This window comes from Phoca vitulina, unplaced genomic scaffold (assembly GCF_004348235.1).
Source record: "Phoca vitulina isolate PV1807 unplaced genomic scaffold, GSC_HSeal_1.0 scaffold4, whole genome shotgun sequence".
NCBI lineage: Eukaryota > Metazoa > Chordata > Mammalia > Carnivora > Phocidae > Phoca > Phoca vitulina.
The window spans coordinates 54,295,607-54,315,153 of NW_022589707.1; the positions used below are offsets into that span (position 1 = coordinate 54,295,607).

The 19,547-nt window shown below is 39.5% G+C and overlaps 1 protein-coding gene across 1 annotated transcript in view; it reads right to left on the reverse strand.

Annotated features, from left to right (window-relative positions):
• The window catches only part of SCIN (scinderin), a 77,322-nt gene that overhangs the window by 16,613 nt on the left and 41,162 nt on the right, over positions 1-19,547 (reverse strand). Inside the window, exons 5-10 of the mRNA XM_032402028.1 lie at positions 13,943-14,035; positions 9,826-9,958; positions 9,324-9,412; positions 8,289-8,504; positions 6,138-6,259; positions 340-430 (exon numbers count right to left, since the gene is read on the reverse strand). Of these exons, the coding sequence (XP_032257919.1) occupies positions 340-430; positions 6,138-6,259; positions 8,289-8,504; positions 9,324-9,412; positions 9,826-9,958; positions 13,943-14,035 (744 nt within the window). The remainder of the gene's footprint in view (positions 1-339; positions 431-6,137; positions 6,260-8,288; positions 8,505-9,323; positions 9,413-9,825; positions 9,959-13,942; positions 14,036-19,547) is intronic.

The window sequence follows — 19,547 nt, forward strand, 5'->3', positions numbered from 1 at the left end:
GCACATTTACAAAGATCTGAAAACTGGAAAGTGATCAGCTGGAGGTAATAACTTGTGTAGAACGGTTTTATGTCAAATAACTGTCGATTCTTTTGGTTCCTTAGATCTGTTAATAGTTCTTTGTTTTTGCTTTTGTTTTTCAATTTTGTTTGCTCCCTCTTTTCCAGAATCTGAGAGAACTAGTATGGCATGAGATTAGGAACACTTAAGTTGCAAAATGAAAAAAATATATTTAGAAAATGTCAAATTCCCATCCCAACTTGGGAGGAAGGCTTTAACTAGTCATTGAGCTAGCAAAACTTTAACGTGGATGAGTTCTGGGAGTAAAACTATCCCGACCTGCACAGCCTGGCCTCCAAGGGACCGATCCAACTGAACAGTCAGAAATGCGGATGTTGTCAGCTCATCTCTCGTGGCATTTGCTCCTTGCCTGGAGGAACCAAAGTAAAGTAAATTAGCTTGTATTTAAGTTTTAAGACTTTCTAGTGTAGGCATTTCAGAGACTTAAGTCATTAGGAAAGTTCAAGATGAAACCGTTTTGACATGATATGGCCACAGAAGCTATCAGGTTTTTTTTTTCCAAAGATTTTATTTAACTATTTGAGAGACAGTGAGAGAGAGAGCACGAGAGCAGGGTGGGGGGCAGAGTGAGAAGCAGACTCCCCACCAAGCAGGGAGCCCGATGCGGGGCTCAATCCCGGGACCCCAGGATCACGACCTGAGGCAAAGGCAGACGCTCAACCGACTGAGCCACCCAGGCGCCCTTACCGTTTTTTTTTAAAGTACTAACATTGAGCCATGAATTACCCTGTGTATTGCCTAGAACTACACATGATAATTATATTTTTATCTTCATTTTATAGGAAAAGAAATTGAGGCTTAGCTCCTTACATAACTTAGCTAAGTAATCAGGTCTGTCTTATTTCAAGTTGGAGCTGCCTATTTTGGGAAACCATCTCCACAGTAAAAATAATCCATTTGAGTAGAATATGAGCCTCATCTATTAGGCTGGATTTTAGAAGCATCCTATCTTTACCTGAACATTTGGTGACCATAGTAACAAATGTCTGGACCCAAAAAAATCAAGGAAAGAATCATCAGAAGTAGGTGATGGAGTGGCCCCATTTTGTCATTCTAGCAATTCTTTAAAGGAGTTAGTAATAAAACCGTGGGAGTGGCTCAACTACCAGAGACCCAGATAGGGGTCAATAAATCAGTTCATCCAGTTCATTTGCAATTTCTCTTTCTAAGGTAGCTTGTGGCTATAACTCCAGTCACTAGCTTAACCTGTATAGGAACCTTTGGGAGATCTGCTTGTTTGATGAGTTTGTGGGAGGAAAAGCCAAAGCACTGAGCATGGTTTGTTTCTAGCCAATTCTCCCATCTCTGTCTGACTAGGGGTTAGCAGGAAAAATACTAATCCTGGAATCGGATTTCAGAAGTTTACCCTATCAGGATGTCTGGGTGGCTCAGTCAGTTAGGTGTCCGACTCTTGATTTTGGCTCAAGTCATGATCTCATTGGTCTCTCTGCTCAGCGGGGAGGCTGCTGGAGTTTCTCTCTCTCCCTCCCCCTCTCCCTCTGACCTTCCCCCCAACTCACACACGCCCGCTCCCTCCCTCTCTCTCTCTAAAATAAATAAATAAATCTTAAAAAAAGAAGTTAACCATATCTTTTCTTCTGAAACCTTAAGATGACCTACTTGTCCAATACCCAGAACAGATTAGCAATAACCTCCCATCCTGGGCAATACACACATACACATACACATACCCCAAACACTGGGTACAGGAAACACGTTTTGTTTATTTCAGAATATTTCATTGCATCAACAGAGTCAAATGATATAAAAATGTTCTACAAAGGGGGGCAAAAAAAAAAAAAAGGACATGCTCATGTGAGGCACACATTTAAAAGAAAATAAAAAATGTTTTCCCTAATAAAGACACTCATAAAAATATAGTCTTTTAATGCCAATAGCCTAAATTTTCCAGGAGGCTATAATGTCATCAAACACTTCTGTGAGCCACGGGAGCAGAGTGGGGAGTAACAGAGAGCTGAGAATGACAGCTGGGTCTGTGACCACCTGTCTTTTCTCTGTCACATCTGCAGTTCCCTGCCTATTTCTCCATTTCCTTTTTTTTTTTTTTTTTTCTGTAGGAAAACATTCAACTGACTATAGACAGTATCAACAAACTTTTGTCCCAATTTCTGGTTTTTATCCCCTGAAGTATTTCAACCAGCAAACCTGGAAAGCCTCACCAAACTCCTGCCTTCTGACACTCGCAATAAATTTTTTACTACTTACCTCCAGCCCCTCTGCCATTTCATGTCAATGTGACCCTTGCTCCCATCCACACAGATTCAGAGTAATTTGCTTTATGGATCTGTGACCCAGGGGGTCAAATACTCCACTACAACTAAGACATAATAAAGTCGCTCTTTGCCTCTAGTTTTGAAAACCTATGCTTAGGGGCGGAGGTTGGGGGGGGGAGGTGGAGCGCAATCTACTTTGACATGATTTCTTCTTTATAAACCTTTGGCACTTGTTACTCATTTAAAATAAATGCTGCAGGAAAATAGAATTTACTGCTTTCAGAGATTCACCACTGCCATTGTTCAATGTTTGTTCAATTTCAATTACCTGACATTCCAGAGAAAAGATCACTGCTGAAATTATTTTTCTCCTACCATTTTAGAATATAAGTGGTTTCAGAAATTTAAAATAAGCCACAACAAATATGTGTATTCAGCTGTTGATTTAATTCTAGTCCTTTCCCTGGACTTAATGTGCCTCTGGACTTAACCATTTATACCCCTGCATCAAAATTATCACATAGCCTGGCAAGTTGTTTAGTCTGAAAGCTAATCTTCAAGAGATCTACTTATTTTCTAAATGTCTCTTCACTGCCTTTATAGAAGCTTTTGAAGTCCTGCAAACCATGCAATGTTAACAAACTTACATATTTAACATCCATGATATTAAATGGCAAAGACTCTCAAAGGACTCTCAAGTATCTAACTTATCTTCTTGATATCTCAAAAAAAATGATAAATTATCATAGAAAACTTGAACACATAAAATTGGAAAGAACAAATTAAATGACGTCTCCCTCCATCCCAGTCCCATCCCAAAGAGAGTAACTATTAAGAGTGTGGCATATTCTCACCTTTCTTCCCTTTGAATTTTTCACAGTGAGGGCCAAACCTGCCCTCCTTCTACGTTTCTTATCTCAGTGAATGAAACACTACCCACGTGTGTGCATGGACCAGAAATCTGGGGTCACCCTTGATTTGGCCATCTTCCCTGTTTCCCATAGCCAGTCTTTCAGATGCCAACACCTTAATACTACAAACTCAACTTATCCTTTCCCTCCCTGTTGCTCTAACACTAAGTTCTGGCCACATTATCCTTCAGCTGGATTACTGCAACACATTCCCAATGGCTTCCCTGCCACAGATCTTCTCCCACCAGCCCATTCTCGTAGAGGTCAACCAGAATAATTTCTCTAAGAGGAAGGCCAATCATACCATTCCCCCGAGCAAATTCTTTGACTGATTCCCAATGCCCTGAAAAATAAAGTTCATCTATCCCCAAGACGGTTACAAGGCCATTCACAGGTTGGCTCCTTCTGATTTCTCTGATTTTATCTTTTGCTCCCTAACTTTGCTCCAGCCATATGTCATTACTGGTAAGTTAGAGCACACTTTCCCTGCATTGCTTAGAACAACATCTCTATTTGCTCCCTTGCCTAGCTGCTACTTCTGCTCCCACTTAGATGTCACTTCTAGGAGCCCTAGGAGTGGGCTTGGTGTCTTGCCTAGAATTCCCCAAAGATCAGCTTGGTTTTATTTTTTAAATCCTTCATACTTCATTGAAATGCCTGTTCAGTGCCCTCATTGAAATCACCTGCTTCTTTTTAAAGTATAAAATCTTGGGACACAGCTCATTTTTTTTTAACCATTGTATCTTTAGTATCTATCTAGCACAGTGCTTGGCACATAGAAAGTGCTCGGTGAATACTTTCAAATGATTCGAGAAATAGTAACTACATTTAACATTTATCATCTGATTTAGTCTGTTTTAGTTACAGCTACATAGTTATTTACATAGATTGCAAATTGTTAATTTTTCAAAATATTCTCTTGAATTGCTTATTTAGTCTTTCTTGTTTGATCTAAGTGCCACAATCAATTATATTTTTTATATACAAATCAGAGTTAAGAGGAAGACCAAGAAACAGAATGTAAAAGAAAAGCTGACTGAGAACAACTGATTTATCCCTATAAATGCCATGCTTTGCACAAACACTTTTCCGAATTAAAATTTTGGAAGAGGAAATTGCAAAAGAAAGACATAGCTTATACCAGGGTATAGCTGCACTCAGCTTTAGACTTAAAGAGAGCTGTAGATCAGGGTGTGAAATGTTGCTTCACTAGTTACGATAGTTGTGAATTTGGGTTAAGTTACTTAATCTGTCTGCTTCTCCCCTCCCTTTTTGTCTTTCGAAAATAACCTGGTTGTGAGGAAGAAACATAACAAATGGAAACATCTAGCACTTTGCTGGCACAAACATGCTGCCCAAAAAAATGGATGCTATGAAGATGACATCATAAACACAGAGTTAAGTAGCTAAATACATTAATCTCTGACAGGATATGATAGGAACCATTGCCTAAGGCAGTGCAGTGCCTTAGTCATGAAAGTGCATGTGAATCATCTGGGGATCTTGTTAAAATGCATGTTTTGCTTTAGTGGGCCAAAGGTGGGTACTGGAAATCTACATTTCTAACCAGCTCCCAGGGGATGCTGATGTTTCTGGTTCCCGGACCACCCTTTGGGTACCAAGACCCTATAGGATAAACATAATCATCCCATCTCCTGAACTTGGTTGGGCTCAAGACACTGGTCAGTGTAAGTGATAAGTGGTCACACTGTCAGGATAGAGGTGACTCTGTCATCTGGTAGGACCCTCACCATAGAGAAATGTCACCATATCAGCAGAGACCCATGTCCATGACACTCCCACCCACTGAAGGTTGCCATCACCATGTAGGCAAAAGTAGGATCCTGCTTCACCCCTGCACCTTCCACCCACACCTCTCAGTTTTAAGATCTTTTTGGAAATTTTTTTTCTTTTTTCCAGTCTCCTCAGAAATATTTTATTTTACCTGATTTCACTTAGTAAAAAGTTTGAGAGTCCCACACTATATGATTTGTTGCAGAATCCCCATCCCTTTGGAACAGCCCAGCATGGTATGTATACTTACCTTACCTGACTGGACATTCCCCATTGATCAGAGCCTTGGCACTGGACTCTAAGTATCTTAACCTTCAATTAACTCAAATCATTATGCAAAACCATGTAAGATGTGGATACACTGGCATTTTTTCCTCCTTTATTGCCACAAATTTCGTGGGGACCAAGAGTAAAAAATGCATCAATTTGAGGTTTCTGGAGTATGAAACAGTATAAATGATATATATCCCTTAGAGGGTTTGCCTCACTGCAACTCTGCAGCTCCAATTAGGATGGACCTCTGTGAATTTTAATAATAAGAACACATGGTAGCGAGTGCTGGCCAACTGGAGTTAGTTTGCCCCGGAGGTGAGATATTCAACTATATATCCACTAAAAGAACACTACATTCAGATACCAAAATCTTTTTCCTAGACTAGAAAGGATGATTTAAAAAAAAATTTATTTATTTATTTGAGAGAGAGAGAGCATGCAAGCGTGGGGGGAGGGGCAGAGGGAGAGGATGAGGGAGAATCTCCAGCAGACTCCACTCTGAGCACAGGGAGCCCAACCCAGGGCTTGATCTCATGACCCTGAGATCTTGACACTGAGATCATGACCTGAGCTGAAATTAAGAGTTGGAGGCTTAACCAACGGAGTCACCCAGGTGCCCCTAGAAAGGATGATTTTTATTTAACCCTTCCTGCTTGTGGACAAGGCTACAAAATACAGTCAAAAATCATATTGAAAGAAAATACCACATGCATGCTATACAAATCTCACTGGGGTAACTATAGGATAATTCTACCTCATATCCCATGGAATTTGATGAAATGTAACTTTGGAGCAAAATCTGTCCTCCTTGGAACTCGAGATCTTAAGAAAGAGGAAAACTTACCAGGTGTAGATAATCTGTCCTCTGGGATGAGTGTAGAGTATAATGTAGCAGTCACCACCATAGAATTCGCCATATGAGTTTTGATCAATTTCGATCCTACCATTATTTTCTACACGCCAAATCTGAAAGGAATGGAATGTGTGTAACAAAATTAAAATTTTCTTGATCTAATAGTACTTCTCAGGAGTTAATTTTGGGAGGGGGGTTAGATCTATTGTTAAACAACTTTTAAATACTTTTCTAACTAGCTTACAAATTAAGCAATGGGAAGAAATTTTATCAGTTTGACCGTTTGTTCACTATTAATACATACCTCCTGTTTGATTGATTAGTGAAAATAACACGAGACTCTGGTGGAATAAGGAACTAAAATATTCGGCTCAGAAATATGTCTCTTAACTTGCATAAAATATTTCATCCATTAGGAGATAACTTGTTTGTTTGTTAAAAACATTTTTCCCCTGCACTGTAAGGCATGAAACTATTATTTCTTTAGGCAAGAGTGGCAGATTGGGACCAAATAATCAAGATGCCAATTACTTGAGTATTTTTAAGAGGCATCATCTAGGCATAAGACTGAAAAGGTAAAAATAGGCAGAACCAGTTTTTGTTTTTGTTTTTGTTTTCTAGTTTCTCATCCTCATCACAGATTAAAGACACTCCAAGTTGGAGAGATGAGAGCTGCAGATGAACCAGGAAAGTAACACTGGAGAACCTGCCAGGCACTGTGCGCATGCGCACCCTCCCGGGGAGCGGGAGGATGCACCCCTTCCCTTGAAATCTGGAGATGAAGGAGCGGCAGTGCTTTCAGAGAGACGCACGACATCCTGGTGAGCAGGGGAGAAACAACAGCACTATCGGGCTAAGACCAAAAGCCTAGAGAAAGCCCCCAGGCTTCCGAAGTCCGGGGACGACTCAGGAGGACATCTCGGAGACAACATGACCCGACACAAGGAGACTGCAGCTGGGACATGGTGCTGGGGAGCCACATCTGCCAAGAGGCCCTGCGGCTGTGCAGAGCTGCAGAAAAGCACATGTGAGCAGGAGACAGGCTCAGACCGGAAGCTGATACCCCTGGAACAATGGCCATGAGGTGCCTTTCTCCCTTTGCACTTCCCACAACCCCTCGATGGCTTAGATGCATACTTCATGTCTTTGAAAAGAGGCAAAACTACTTCCTAAATCTCTTTCCCATTCACTTTGCTCCAGACATTGTAGTAAGCCTTGGGAATACAAAGATAAAATAGTCAATTCCTACCCTCCAGGAACTAACGAGAGCACTAGGAAGAAAAATAAACAGTTTTGCAGTCCTTAGATGATGGTTCTGTGAAAAATATCACTTATGGTTTGAGCACAGAGAAAGGCTGCTCCAGGGCAGAGGGAGGGCTTCTCAAAGAGGTGCAGCTTGTGACTGAACTGAATTAGGCAGGAGGACGAGTGGAGACTTTAGCCAGAGGGAGGAGGGTGAGGCAGCAAGGAGAGCAAGGATCAAATCCTGGAAGACCTTGCGGGCCCAGCTGAAGATGGAGTGCCATTAAAATATTTTATAATAAGACGTAACATTACCCAGGTCTCATTAAGTTAGATGACTTAAGAGTAGAGGGTGAAGAGAGTTGAATTAGGGAGAATTATAAGGGGGTTATGAGCAATTTTTTGTCAAAAAATGGGAATAATCAACAAACAATTTGAATGCTCTAAAAATATCTATGAGTTTAGCACATGCCCAATTTGATTTTGTGAATGCCTGTAACATACAAGGAAAGGTCTAAATAATGGTCATTGGTACATTCAGAGCAACTCGCCCTCACTGGATAATCCCAGTTCCAGGAGCGGGAGCAATTCTGGACCAGGAAACAAGATGACTGGGTTCCACAACACGTCTCTAAGATGATAATGAGGTGATCTTGCACAAATCACCTAACTTCTTGGAATCTGAACACACACACTGTAAAATAGGATTGAAGGTCAGAGAGTATCTCTTCCAGATTTAAACTCCCTGATTTAATATACAGTCATGGTCCACCTTTATTAATAAGTAAAATTAACAAGTAAAATGACAAGTTTGTAGTCTTCTGAAATTACATTTCCAGGTGTACTGGCATAAATGGACTTGATGAAAACAAACAAACACAAACAGGAACAGCCAAATACCTCCACTTTGCCGGAACCATCATCCACCATATTGTGCTGGGCGGCCATCTGCGGAGAAGTATGTAGTTTTGAGGCATCAAATGGAATTTGTTTTATTCGAGCCACTTTCTCGGTGACATAGACTTTCCCAAAGCCATCACTCTGATCTTTCTCTCTCCAGTCCTTAAAGAACTGTTTGAAGATTGGTGTTTCCCCTCCTTCTGGAAGAACTTGAATCTAAAATTTAAAACAATAATAATTATTATAAAAAGAAAATAGACAGAGGGAAAAACATTCATCCAGGAATGGAGAAAAAACTAAGGAAATGAAAAGACTGTCTTGGTTTCTGTGATGACAGATGTAAATTAGAAGCTGGGATCCATAAGTGAATGTAAAATGGAAGATTATCAGATATGAAGGTAAAACAATCCAACTGTACTTTTTGTCACAACTAAAGTGATTGCCACTGAATTTGGATGTTTGAAGTAAGAACAAAGTTCTTTTGTGTTACCATTACACATATGACTGGTTTTCTGCATTAGGTTTATAAGAGATCTGTGACCTGGAAGAAATGATCTCATTATGTTCCTTGTGCCAGGACATAAAACTGAAGAGAAAGGATGAGGCTGAAAGACTCAGAAAAGGAAGAGTACCTAGTCAGGTGACTAAGCTGATGTCAATGAAGCCAAATATTATGTGGGTATTAGCCCATGTCTGCCCAACTTGCTCTCAGGACTAACTGAAAAGTGCTCTCAGTGCATTCAACTGTGGTTGATCATCTTGACTGAAATGCCATGGAAGAAACAGATGGGGTCTTTTTTTTTTTTTATCATGCAGCCCCATGGAAGGTCTGATCTCCAGTTTCTGCAAAATTCCATCCTCCACAAAGCTATGGTTCTAGGGACATGGGGCACAATGTGGCACACACATAAGGGAAGAATGACTTCCATGCATAGGTTACTTTGAACCAAATTCTCTCATGAGTTTTGTGGAGATAGGATGAGCTCCCACATTTAAAATTTTTTTTCTAGCCAGCTCATTTTCACGCACACTTACTTGGGTATTGGTGGAATAATTCATTTGCTTCAGAAATTCTTCAGCTGTCTTCATTGCAGCCTTTCTCTCCTGGGGATTAGCATCTTTACCTAAAATAGAGGATAAATGAAAAAGACAGAATCCCAGAGAGGGAAGGTATTACATGATTATGAAATACTTGCACACCAAGTAATAAACATAATTATAATTTAATTTAAATATGACACTGAGAATGGCAAAAATGTCCTGGTATGTTAAATATATTTATTAATATCATAATGATCGCTATATATGTATAAAAGATTCGTTTTATATTGCCCTAATGCTTTCTTTAACCCCATCGTTCCTGGCAAATGATACTAGTAGAAAGAAAATATGGTTTTCATGTCTGCGTTTTACATGAGCTATTTACAGATCAAGTCTCAAAATCATAGGTTTTTTTTTAATCAGAAAAGACGTTTTCTTTACCTCTTCAAAGAAATAGCTGTAAATCTGAAGAACAGCTACAACATCAATGGTTTACCTTTCCATACGAAAATCTGTTTTGCAGCACCGTGGTCCAAAATAAAGCATTCTTCAGAAAGCAGCATTGCCATGGAGAAGGGGTTCTCTTCTGCAACCACAGTCACTCTCATGGATCCACTGGCATCTGAAACCTAATATAAAAACCATGAGCTTGTTTGCAGATAATAAAAATGTCCTAAAATTACATTATGGTGATGGCTGTACAACTCTGTAAATGTAACAACCATTGAATTGTATACTTTAAATGGGTATGGTATGTAAATTATATCTCAACAAAGCTATTAAAAAAAAAAAAAACAACAAAAATCCATGAGCCAAATTATACCCTAAAAGGCTTCTTCAAAGTCCTTTGGACAATCAACAAAACTAAAAGACAATCTACGGAATGGGAGAAGATATTTTTGAATGACATATCTGATAAAGGGTTAGTATCCTAAATATATAAAGAACTTACATAACTCAACACCAAAAAACCCCCAATAGTCCAAGTAAAAATGGGCAAAAGACATGAACAGACATTCCTCCAAAGAAGACATACAGATGGACAACAGACATATGAAAAGATGCTCATCATCACTTAACATCAGGGAAATAAAAATCAAAACCATAATGTGATATCACTTAAACCTGTCAGATTGGCTAAAATCAAAAACACAAGAAACAACAAGTATTGGCAAGAATGAGGAGAAAAAGAAACCCTCATGCACTGTTGGGGGCAATGCAAACTGGTGCAGCCACTGTGAAAACATTATGGAGGTTCTTCAAAAAATTAAAAATAGAACTACCATATGATCCAGTAATTCCACTACTGGATATTTAACCAAGAATACTAAAACACTAATTCAAAAAGATGTATGCACCCACCCCTATGTTTATAGCAGCCAAATTATGGAAACAGCCCAAGTGTCCATTGACTGATGAATGTGTAAAGAAAATATGGCATGTATATAAACAATGGAATATTACTCAGCCACACAAAAGAATGAAGTTTTGCCATCTGCAGCAACATGGATAGATCTAGAAAGGATAATGCTAAGTGAAATAAGTCAGAGAAAGACAAATACCATATGATGTCACTCATATGTGGAATTTAAGAAACAAAACAAATGAACAAAGGAAAAAGAGAGAGAGAAAGATACCAAGAAATAGGCTCTTAACTATAGAGAACAAACTGATGGTTACCAGAGGGGAGGTGGGTGGGGGATGGGTGAAATCTGTGAAGGGGTTAAGAGTACACTTATGACGATGAGCACTGAGTAATGTACAGAACTGTTGAATCACTATATTGTACATCTGAAACTAAGATAACACTATATGCTAACTATATGGAATTAAAATAAAGTCTTTTGGAGTAAAAGAACCATTAATAAAAAGTGAAGTTTCAACACTGGACCTAAAGCATGAGAAAATAATGATAATAGTAATGGCTAAGGTTTGTTGAGATTTCTATATAATAGGCACCAAGTGATGAACTTTACATGATTATTTACTAATTTTTATAGCAATTTTTTCAACTAGGTAATAGTCTTATACTCATTGCACACACACAAAAGCTAAAGCTTAAACATTTATTCATTTAACATTTACTGAGTGCCTACCATATGCCAAGCACTATGCTAAGAAGCACTGGCACATTACAGTCTATGCTTATAGACTGTTTTCAAATTAGGTCCTGCAAATTGTCAAAGTAAATTTCCTCTGTCACAAATAGTTATTTACTTAGACTCTTGAAGTTTGGAAATAACCACACAACATTTTTTTTAGGGGCGCCTGGGTGGCTCAGTCGGTTAAGCATTTGCCTTCGGCTCAGGTCATGATCTCAGCGTCCTGGGATTGAGCCCTGCATGGGGCTTCTTGCTCAGCGGGGAGTCTGCTTCTCCCTCTCCCTCTGCCCCTCCTTGTGCACGCATGCTCTCTCTCTCTGTCTCAAATAAATAAATCTAAAAATTAAAAAAAAATTTAAAAAGAACAATTTTTTAAAGTTAAAGGTGGTCTTGCAAAATTGAAAGTGATATTAATGCCCAGGTTAGAATTCCGTTTTTCAAAGGCCAGCTTATAGGCTGCAAGGTAATCACCTGGGCACTTGATAAATATGCAGATTCCAGGGCCCTCCCAGTGGTGGAGTTTTGCAGCATTGTGGTGGGGCTTGAATTCTGTTTTTTTAGAAATTGCCTAGGTGACTCTGCTTCCCAGCTTTGTTCTGCGATCCCAAATTAAAGTATTTTCAAACAGACTTTGTATTTTACATATATCCAATACATTATACATCCACTAGAGGGAGCAATGATTCAGGATTAACATCTTCACATTTTAAAACATTTCTTCATCAGTTCCTAATGCTGCCCAAGAGGGAGAATCGTTTTATTTGATGAGGCGGCATAAAAGGTATTTGTTAAGCTGTTGAAAATGGGTTTTAGAAGCAGTAACAAAAAAGAGGTGCCATGAAGTCTTAATTTTTAAATTTTTATTTATTTGAGAGAGAGAGAGAAAGAGAGTGCGCATACACACGGGGGGAGGGGCAGAGGGAAAGGGAAGAGAGAATCCCAAGCAGACTCTACACTGAGCTCACAGTCTGGGGAGGGGGGTGGGACGCCGATCCCTCGACTGCGAGATCACCACCTGAGCCGAAACCAAGAGTCCCACGCTTAACTAACTGTGCCACCGAGGCGCCCCCTCGAATTCTTTAGAATAACAATTTCTGTGTAGCTTATATTAAAATCATGAGTATTTAGCAGCAGTCATGACCACATTTTCCTTTGCCATCTAGGAAGAAAATAATTCACTTCCCCTTTACAAAACGCAAGTTATTAGACACAAGTTAGTAACTTGATCTTCATTCAAAATCAGTTTCTTTTTTATTGTTATGCTAATCACCATACATTACATCATTAGTTTTTGATGTAGTGCTCCATGATTCATTGTTTGCGTATAACACCCAGTGCTCCATGCAGAACGTGCCCTCTTTAATACCCATCACCAGGCTAACCCATCTTCCCACCCCCCTCCCCTCTAGAACCCTCAGTTTGTTTCTCAGAGTCCATCGTCTCTCATGGTTCGTCTCCCCCTCCAATTTCCCCCCCTTCATTCTTCCCCTCCTGCTATCTTCTTCTTCTTCTTCTTTTTTAACATATATTGTATTGTTTCAGAGGTACAGATCTGTGATTCAACAGTCTTGCACAATTCACAGCACTCACCATAGCACATACCCTCCCTAATGTCTATGACCCAGCCACCCCATCCCTCCCACCCCCCACCACTCCAGCAACTGAGTTAGAAGTTCCCTTCAAGAATAGCAAATATAACTCCTTCCTGTGATGACTGATGACTACCTAGTTCTGCAGGGAGATTAGTGGTCTGCTCCAAATCATGCTCTTGGAAAGTTACAAGGGGAGGGAACTCCTGAAGGATCCCATTTGAGCAGTCTCAGATACCGGTGTATCTGTGACTTCTGTTACCTTCACCAGCAATAAAATCATAAAATTCTGGAGTTGTAAGGAACCTGAATAATCTTCTAATGGAATCTGTCTTTCTTTTTTTCAGATAAGAAAACTGAGACCCAGCATGGTCATATCTTGCCCAAGGTCATCCAGGGGTCATCACTACAGCAGTGACATAGAACTAGGAGTCCAATGGCCAGGACAGGGTTGTTTTTACCCTGTTTCCTCCCAGCTGTTTGATTTGATAGCTTTGCCCTTCTGTAACAAAAAAAGCCTTCATTATGGCTGAATAAGATATTTAAAATAACGTGAAGCTTTTATAGTTTATCAAAATTTTGTAAGAAAAACCTTACTGAGTATTTTTATTCCATGAAGGAAACATTTTATTGAATGTCATGTATCAAAACATATTGTTGCAAACTAGCACGGCAACACTATATAATTCTATTTAAGTTGTAGCAGTAATTTCACTGATTATTTGACATTTAAAAAAAATAACAAAAAGTAATAAAAAGAAGAATTTTAATAAACATACTAGAGCATAGAATGGATTCTACCTACACACTTCTCTTTGAGAGCAATGAGAATTATCAGCTACAGCAGAGTCCCTTCCAGAACAGGTCTCCTGGCTGTATCCAGTCTAGTAAAAACAATAGAACTCACTAACAGTGAACTCACCATGTAGAGTTTAGCCATTTTCCTGTTGGTTATGTCTGCTACGGTGTCGTCATCATCGTCTCCATCCCTAAGCTCCGGCTTTGTCCCTAAAACCTGGAAAAAAGTGAACAGATAAAAGATAAAGACCGCTCATTAAAGAATGCAGAGTTAAAAAAAAAAGTAAACTATCTTATATTTCTAAAGACATAGAGTATAAAATATTTGCAATTAAAATGACCAGGCTCAAACATTTCTCACCAATCATACTGCATTGGCCTTTGCTCATGGATCAAATGAATGAATTGCATTCAGTCAACAAACACTGAGTTTGCTCATGATACTAACTTCCAAGAAAGTAAAATCCTACACTTGAAAGCATAGGTATTCATATTATTGAAGACTAGCAGGAATCAATTAAAATATGAGTTCTAAATTCACTTCTGTTACAGAGCAAAGAAGGTCACTTCTTGTGACCTCTGCTTCTAGAAGCAATCTATAGGTTTAATTACAAAAAAATCTTGGATCAAATTATTGAGGGTAGAGTACCATTATCATCAGATAAAGAGCAAATTCTTAACTACATGATGATGTATTTCCTGCTGTATATTTGGCACTTAGAACAGTGTCTGGAACATAAGAGATGCTCATTAAGTAATAGTCAAATGAATAAATGAATGTATTTATGTATTTTCTGCATATACGATACAATCCAAAGTTTAAGTACATAAAGCATTAGTAGAAAGTACATTTAAATCGGCTTTGATTTTCTACATACTATAATCACAAAAAAGGTATATAAAGCAACTTAATTATTAAATTAATTGACACAAATATAGAATGTTAAGGACAGGAAAAAAATATAAACAATCTAAACAATGTGCCTTTTATAACAACATAAGCATAAATTCAAATTTAGAACATGCAAAGAAGGTATTCATTTAAACTCAATAAATATTTCATATACAATGAAATCCCTTGCATAATGTGTTTTATGTTCACTGTAATACATTGTATGAAAGTACATACTGCCAAATACCAGGCAACAATAAAAATGTGTATAAATTCTAATCCTTGTTCAAGTATGGGCACTGCCTGGAGTTTCAAAACACATTAAAGAAGTTATTTTCAGGAGCCTGGGTGGCTCAGTTGGTTAAGCGACTGCCTTCAGCTCAGGTCATGATCCTGGAGTCCCTGGATCGAGTCCTGCATCGGGCTCCCTGCTCGGTGAGGAGCCTGCTTCTCCCTCTAACCCTCCCCCCGCTCATGTGCTCTCTCTCTCATTCTCTCTCTCTCAAATAAATAAATAAATCTTAAAAAAAAAAAAGAAGTTATTTTCTCTGGGAATATGCTCATCTTTTTGTTGACACAGTGATCAATAAAACATTTTAATTATTGTACATACTAAATGATTATAATACAGTTTTTTTTTTTTTTTTTTTGCTAAAAGTAGGATCAAGACACAAAACACTTGGAATCAAAGGTGCTTTTTTAAAACACCTTTACTGTGCTAGAAGTATGTTTATCTTCTAAGAGCAGGAAAAGCCTCCTTATATACCCTTTTGTGATTCTACTCTAACCAAGACAGTAGTTTGGAATCAACAATTTGGGTTGAGGACATATCTAGTACTTCGAAGTTTCCCAGTGGGCCAAGTGAGTCTGAGATTTGGGGCACACTCTAACTTTTAATTTTCAGACAATAATTCCCATATGAACCAAGGTTCTTAATTAGCCTCTCAAAGGATTGTAGCACAGTTGGGAATTGAACCCACGGGATTTACCAGGAACAAGCTTAACTGCAGGGGTATGGGGATGCTGTACATTGTCCAAGAATCATTTTAAAATTCAGTACAACAGCTAAGCATTTACCAAAAACCTCATTGGGGTATACAAATTAGTTTCCAACCATCTTCTCAAACCTTAAGGACTTTACATCTTGTATAGAAAGAGGAAAGTAACTAAACATATTCTCTTTATCAACTATGCCATACATTATGATCTTTGAAATAGACTGTAAATACAGCTTTTTTTTTTTTTTTTTTTACAGGTAGGATAATGCCTAAATTTTAAACAGTCATTTTAGGTTTGTCAAGTGATTACCATTTAACTCATGTAATCCTTGGTGTGTGAAAAAAAAACATATATTTTGACAATTTAAAGAGGAAGGGAGGGGCACCTGGGTGACTCAGTTGGTAAAGCGTCTGCCTTCGGCTCAGGTCATGATCCCGGGGGTCCTGGGATTAAGCCCCCTGCTCTGCAGGGAGCCTGCTTCTCCCTCTGCCCCTCCCCCTGCTTGTGCTCTCTTTCTCTTAAATAAATAAAATCTTAACAAAAATTAGATAAACTTTAAAGAGGAAGGGAAACAGAGAAGCCTTATCTGATGACGTTTCTTAAAAATTTCATCTATTGTTCCAGCCAAGACCTGTCACTCAAGCTTGGAGTCTCCCCACCCCTCCCCTTCCTTCAATTATTTTCTGTAAATTTCCACTTAAAAGTATCATCATCCTTTAACATGCTCCAAAGTGAACTTAGCTTTCCACAAAACTGGCCATTCTCAATTCTCCATTTGTGTCAGTGAATCTCTATTCTGTTCACCTGGACTTAAAATCAGGAGGTCAGTTCTGAATACTGCCTGTCCTCCATATTGAATCTCCTACTCACTTAGTCATTAAATTCTGCTTCTTTATAATGTTTGGAGTCACCTTAATTCCCACCTCAGTGAAGTCCCTCACCACCTGAGCGATGGGTTACACCTACTCCTTTCGGTTCCCTCCTGCCTTCAGGCTCACCTCATTTTTTCATCCAGAAAGTTATCCTGTACACTGGCTGGAAGGCCCCTCATTTCACTTTACTCCTAAGTTTCAAGAATATGACTCCAGAAAAAAAGGCTTATATCCTCTATCTGCACCAGTGACTCTTAAAAAGTTCAATGTGCTCAAGCAACATCTGGGTAACCTGATAAAATACACAATCTCAACAGCCAGCTATTAAGTCGTCAGGTCTGGGGTGAGGCCCAGGGAACTGCATTCCAGATGATGCTGAATTGGCTGCTTTACTGACAGAGCCAGAACTTCTGTCTGGATTCCAAAGCCCCTTCAGAGGCTGGATGTTACCGACACTGCATTATTTCTCAGCATTCTCTACCACCTCCCTTCTCTCATCAAGCTGATGTTTTCAGTGTCCCTTGTGGGAGCCACACACTTTCCTTCCCCAAGGCTCTCTGGAATGCTGTATGTAACTTCTACCCAGGTTGACTGGGTGTGGTAGAAGCAAAACTGAGCAATTATTCTTTGGTTGGTTCAGCTAATTATAATTGGCCCAGGAATAGTTACTGCTTATTGAGTGTCTACTATGAGTCACGCACTGTCAGGAGCTTTGGACGCATATTGTTTCATCTTTATAAGAGATCCCATGAGCTAGATACTGTTATCCTCATTTTACAGAAAAGCTCACCGATGCTCAAAGAGAAGTGAATGTTCCACAGAACTGCTAAGTGTTGAGGCTTAAATTCCATCACAGATTCCTTCAATGCCGTAACTTTAATGATTTTTTAAATTTTTCTATTTTTAATTTTAATTTTTTATTTTTTTAGAGAGAGAGAGAACGGGGTTGGGGGGAAGGGGTAAAGGGAGAAAGAGAATCTTAAGCAGGCTCCACACCCAGCATAGAGCCTAACCCTGGACTCATTCTCATGCCCTCGAGATCATGATCTGAGCTGAAATCAAGAGTTGGACACCTAACCGACTGAGCCACCCAGGCGCCCTTCAGTCATTTTCAGAATAATTAGTTGCATACTTCCCTAAATCAAGGGAAACTAGGAAAGTCTTGGAAACAGACAAAAAGATTCTTTCCAAGGATGGTGTCTAGGGGCTCCTTCTGGTGATCTGATACCATAAAGTTATTTTCTTTCCTTTTCTTTATTTTCTAATTCAGTAGAAGATTGATAGCAGCAAATGATTTCGTCCACAGAGATGCACAGGAATTTTTTCTGGTGGAGATGAGACTAATTTCTCCCCTGTGGAAGAGGCCAGCTTTGCATTTGTCAGCAAATTCATCTTAACACTGACCACCCATTCACTTGTCTGTTCTTTAGATTCTTCTTTGAACTAATTACAATATCTTACTAGTTCTCTTATTTTTTTTTTTTTAAAGATTTTACTTATTTATTTGAGAGAGAGAGAAAGAGAGCACGAGCAGGGAAGAGGAGCAGAAGGAGAGGGAGAAGCAGGCTCCCCGCTGAGCAGGGAGCCCGATGCGGGGCTTGATTCCAGGACCCTGGGATCATGACCTGAGCCACCTAGGCTTAATTACTTAAATAAAAATTTTTGATATGGGTTATTTTATATTTGTATGAGACTCATGATTTTATTTGTTTGCAACTACCTTTTAACACCTAGTACCCCTCGTCTGAACCACATGTATTGAAATCTGTTTACATATTTATTGCCTTTTATTGTGTATTACATGTCTTCAGCTAACACTTCTCAAGCGCTACTGTGTGCCATGCCTGAGACTTCATAAATTTTAAAAGATGCTTCCAGGGGCGCCTGGGTGGCTCAGCCGGTAAGCATCTGACTCTTGCTTTCAGCTTGGGTCATGATCTCAGGGTCGTGAGATCGAGCCCCACATCAGCCTCCACCCTGAGTGTGGAGCCTGCTTTGGATTCTCTCTCTCCCTCTCCCCCCTCCCCACTCTTGCGTGCTTTCTCTCTCTCTCTCTCAAAAAATAAAAATTAAAATAAATAAAAAAATAAAAGATGCTTACATAGCCCTACTTACTAGACACCAGTCTAAGAACGTTAGATTTATTAAGTCATTTCATCGTCACATCAACTGGGCACTCTTATTAACCCATTTTATGCCTCAAGAAACAGACTAAGTGACTTGCCCACTGTCATGCATCTTACAACAAATGACAGTCAGGATTTGAACTCTGGCTCCAGAGTGGGGGGCCGTAACTCGCACGGCGCGCTGCCTCTGTGGGAGCTTCAGAAAGGTCTTCACACTTAATTGCTCAGGCCTTGCCTCTGGAGATAAAGCAGAAAGTGTTTCACAGCAGAGACTGTAGAGGGGACACTCTTAGTTCTCTCTTTCTGAAGAGAGCAATTCTGGCACGTCTACCGCGCAGCACGCACGCTGGTCGATACTGTGACGGTGTTCCGCCCTCCTCCCTCCACAGCTGTCCTCATCGCTCCCCAAACCCTCTCTCCGCTCCCCTTCCTGGCGGCTCTGCCCATGCTGGGGGCCTCAAAGGCTGACAGAGGGAAGGTCTTCCATCACATCAGGGTGTCGTGCGAACAAACAGCGCTTCAGACAAGATACGAGAGTGTCCAACCAACCTGAGTGCACTACCAAGGAATGTAAAATAAAGCAATAATACTTCTTTACCCATAAAATTGTTACAAGTTAGGAGACAACTGACAACACCCGATGTTGGGAAAGATTCTGTATTCTACTAAGCACTCTCTGGTGAGAAATAGGTAACAGAAATCCAAGAAACGGTCCAATTATTTAACCCAATAATTCTATTCTAACGGTTCATTCCAAGGAAATAATTAAAATACGAGCAAAGGATCAACCTAATAAATACATCACAGCATTTTACAATATTAAAAGACACAAACCACGTA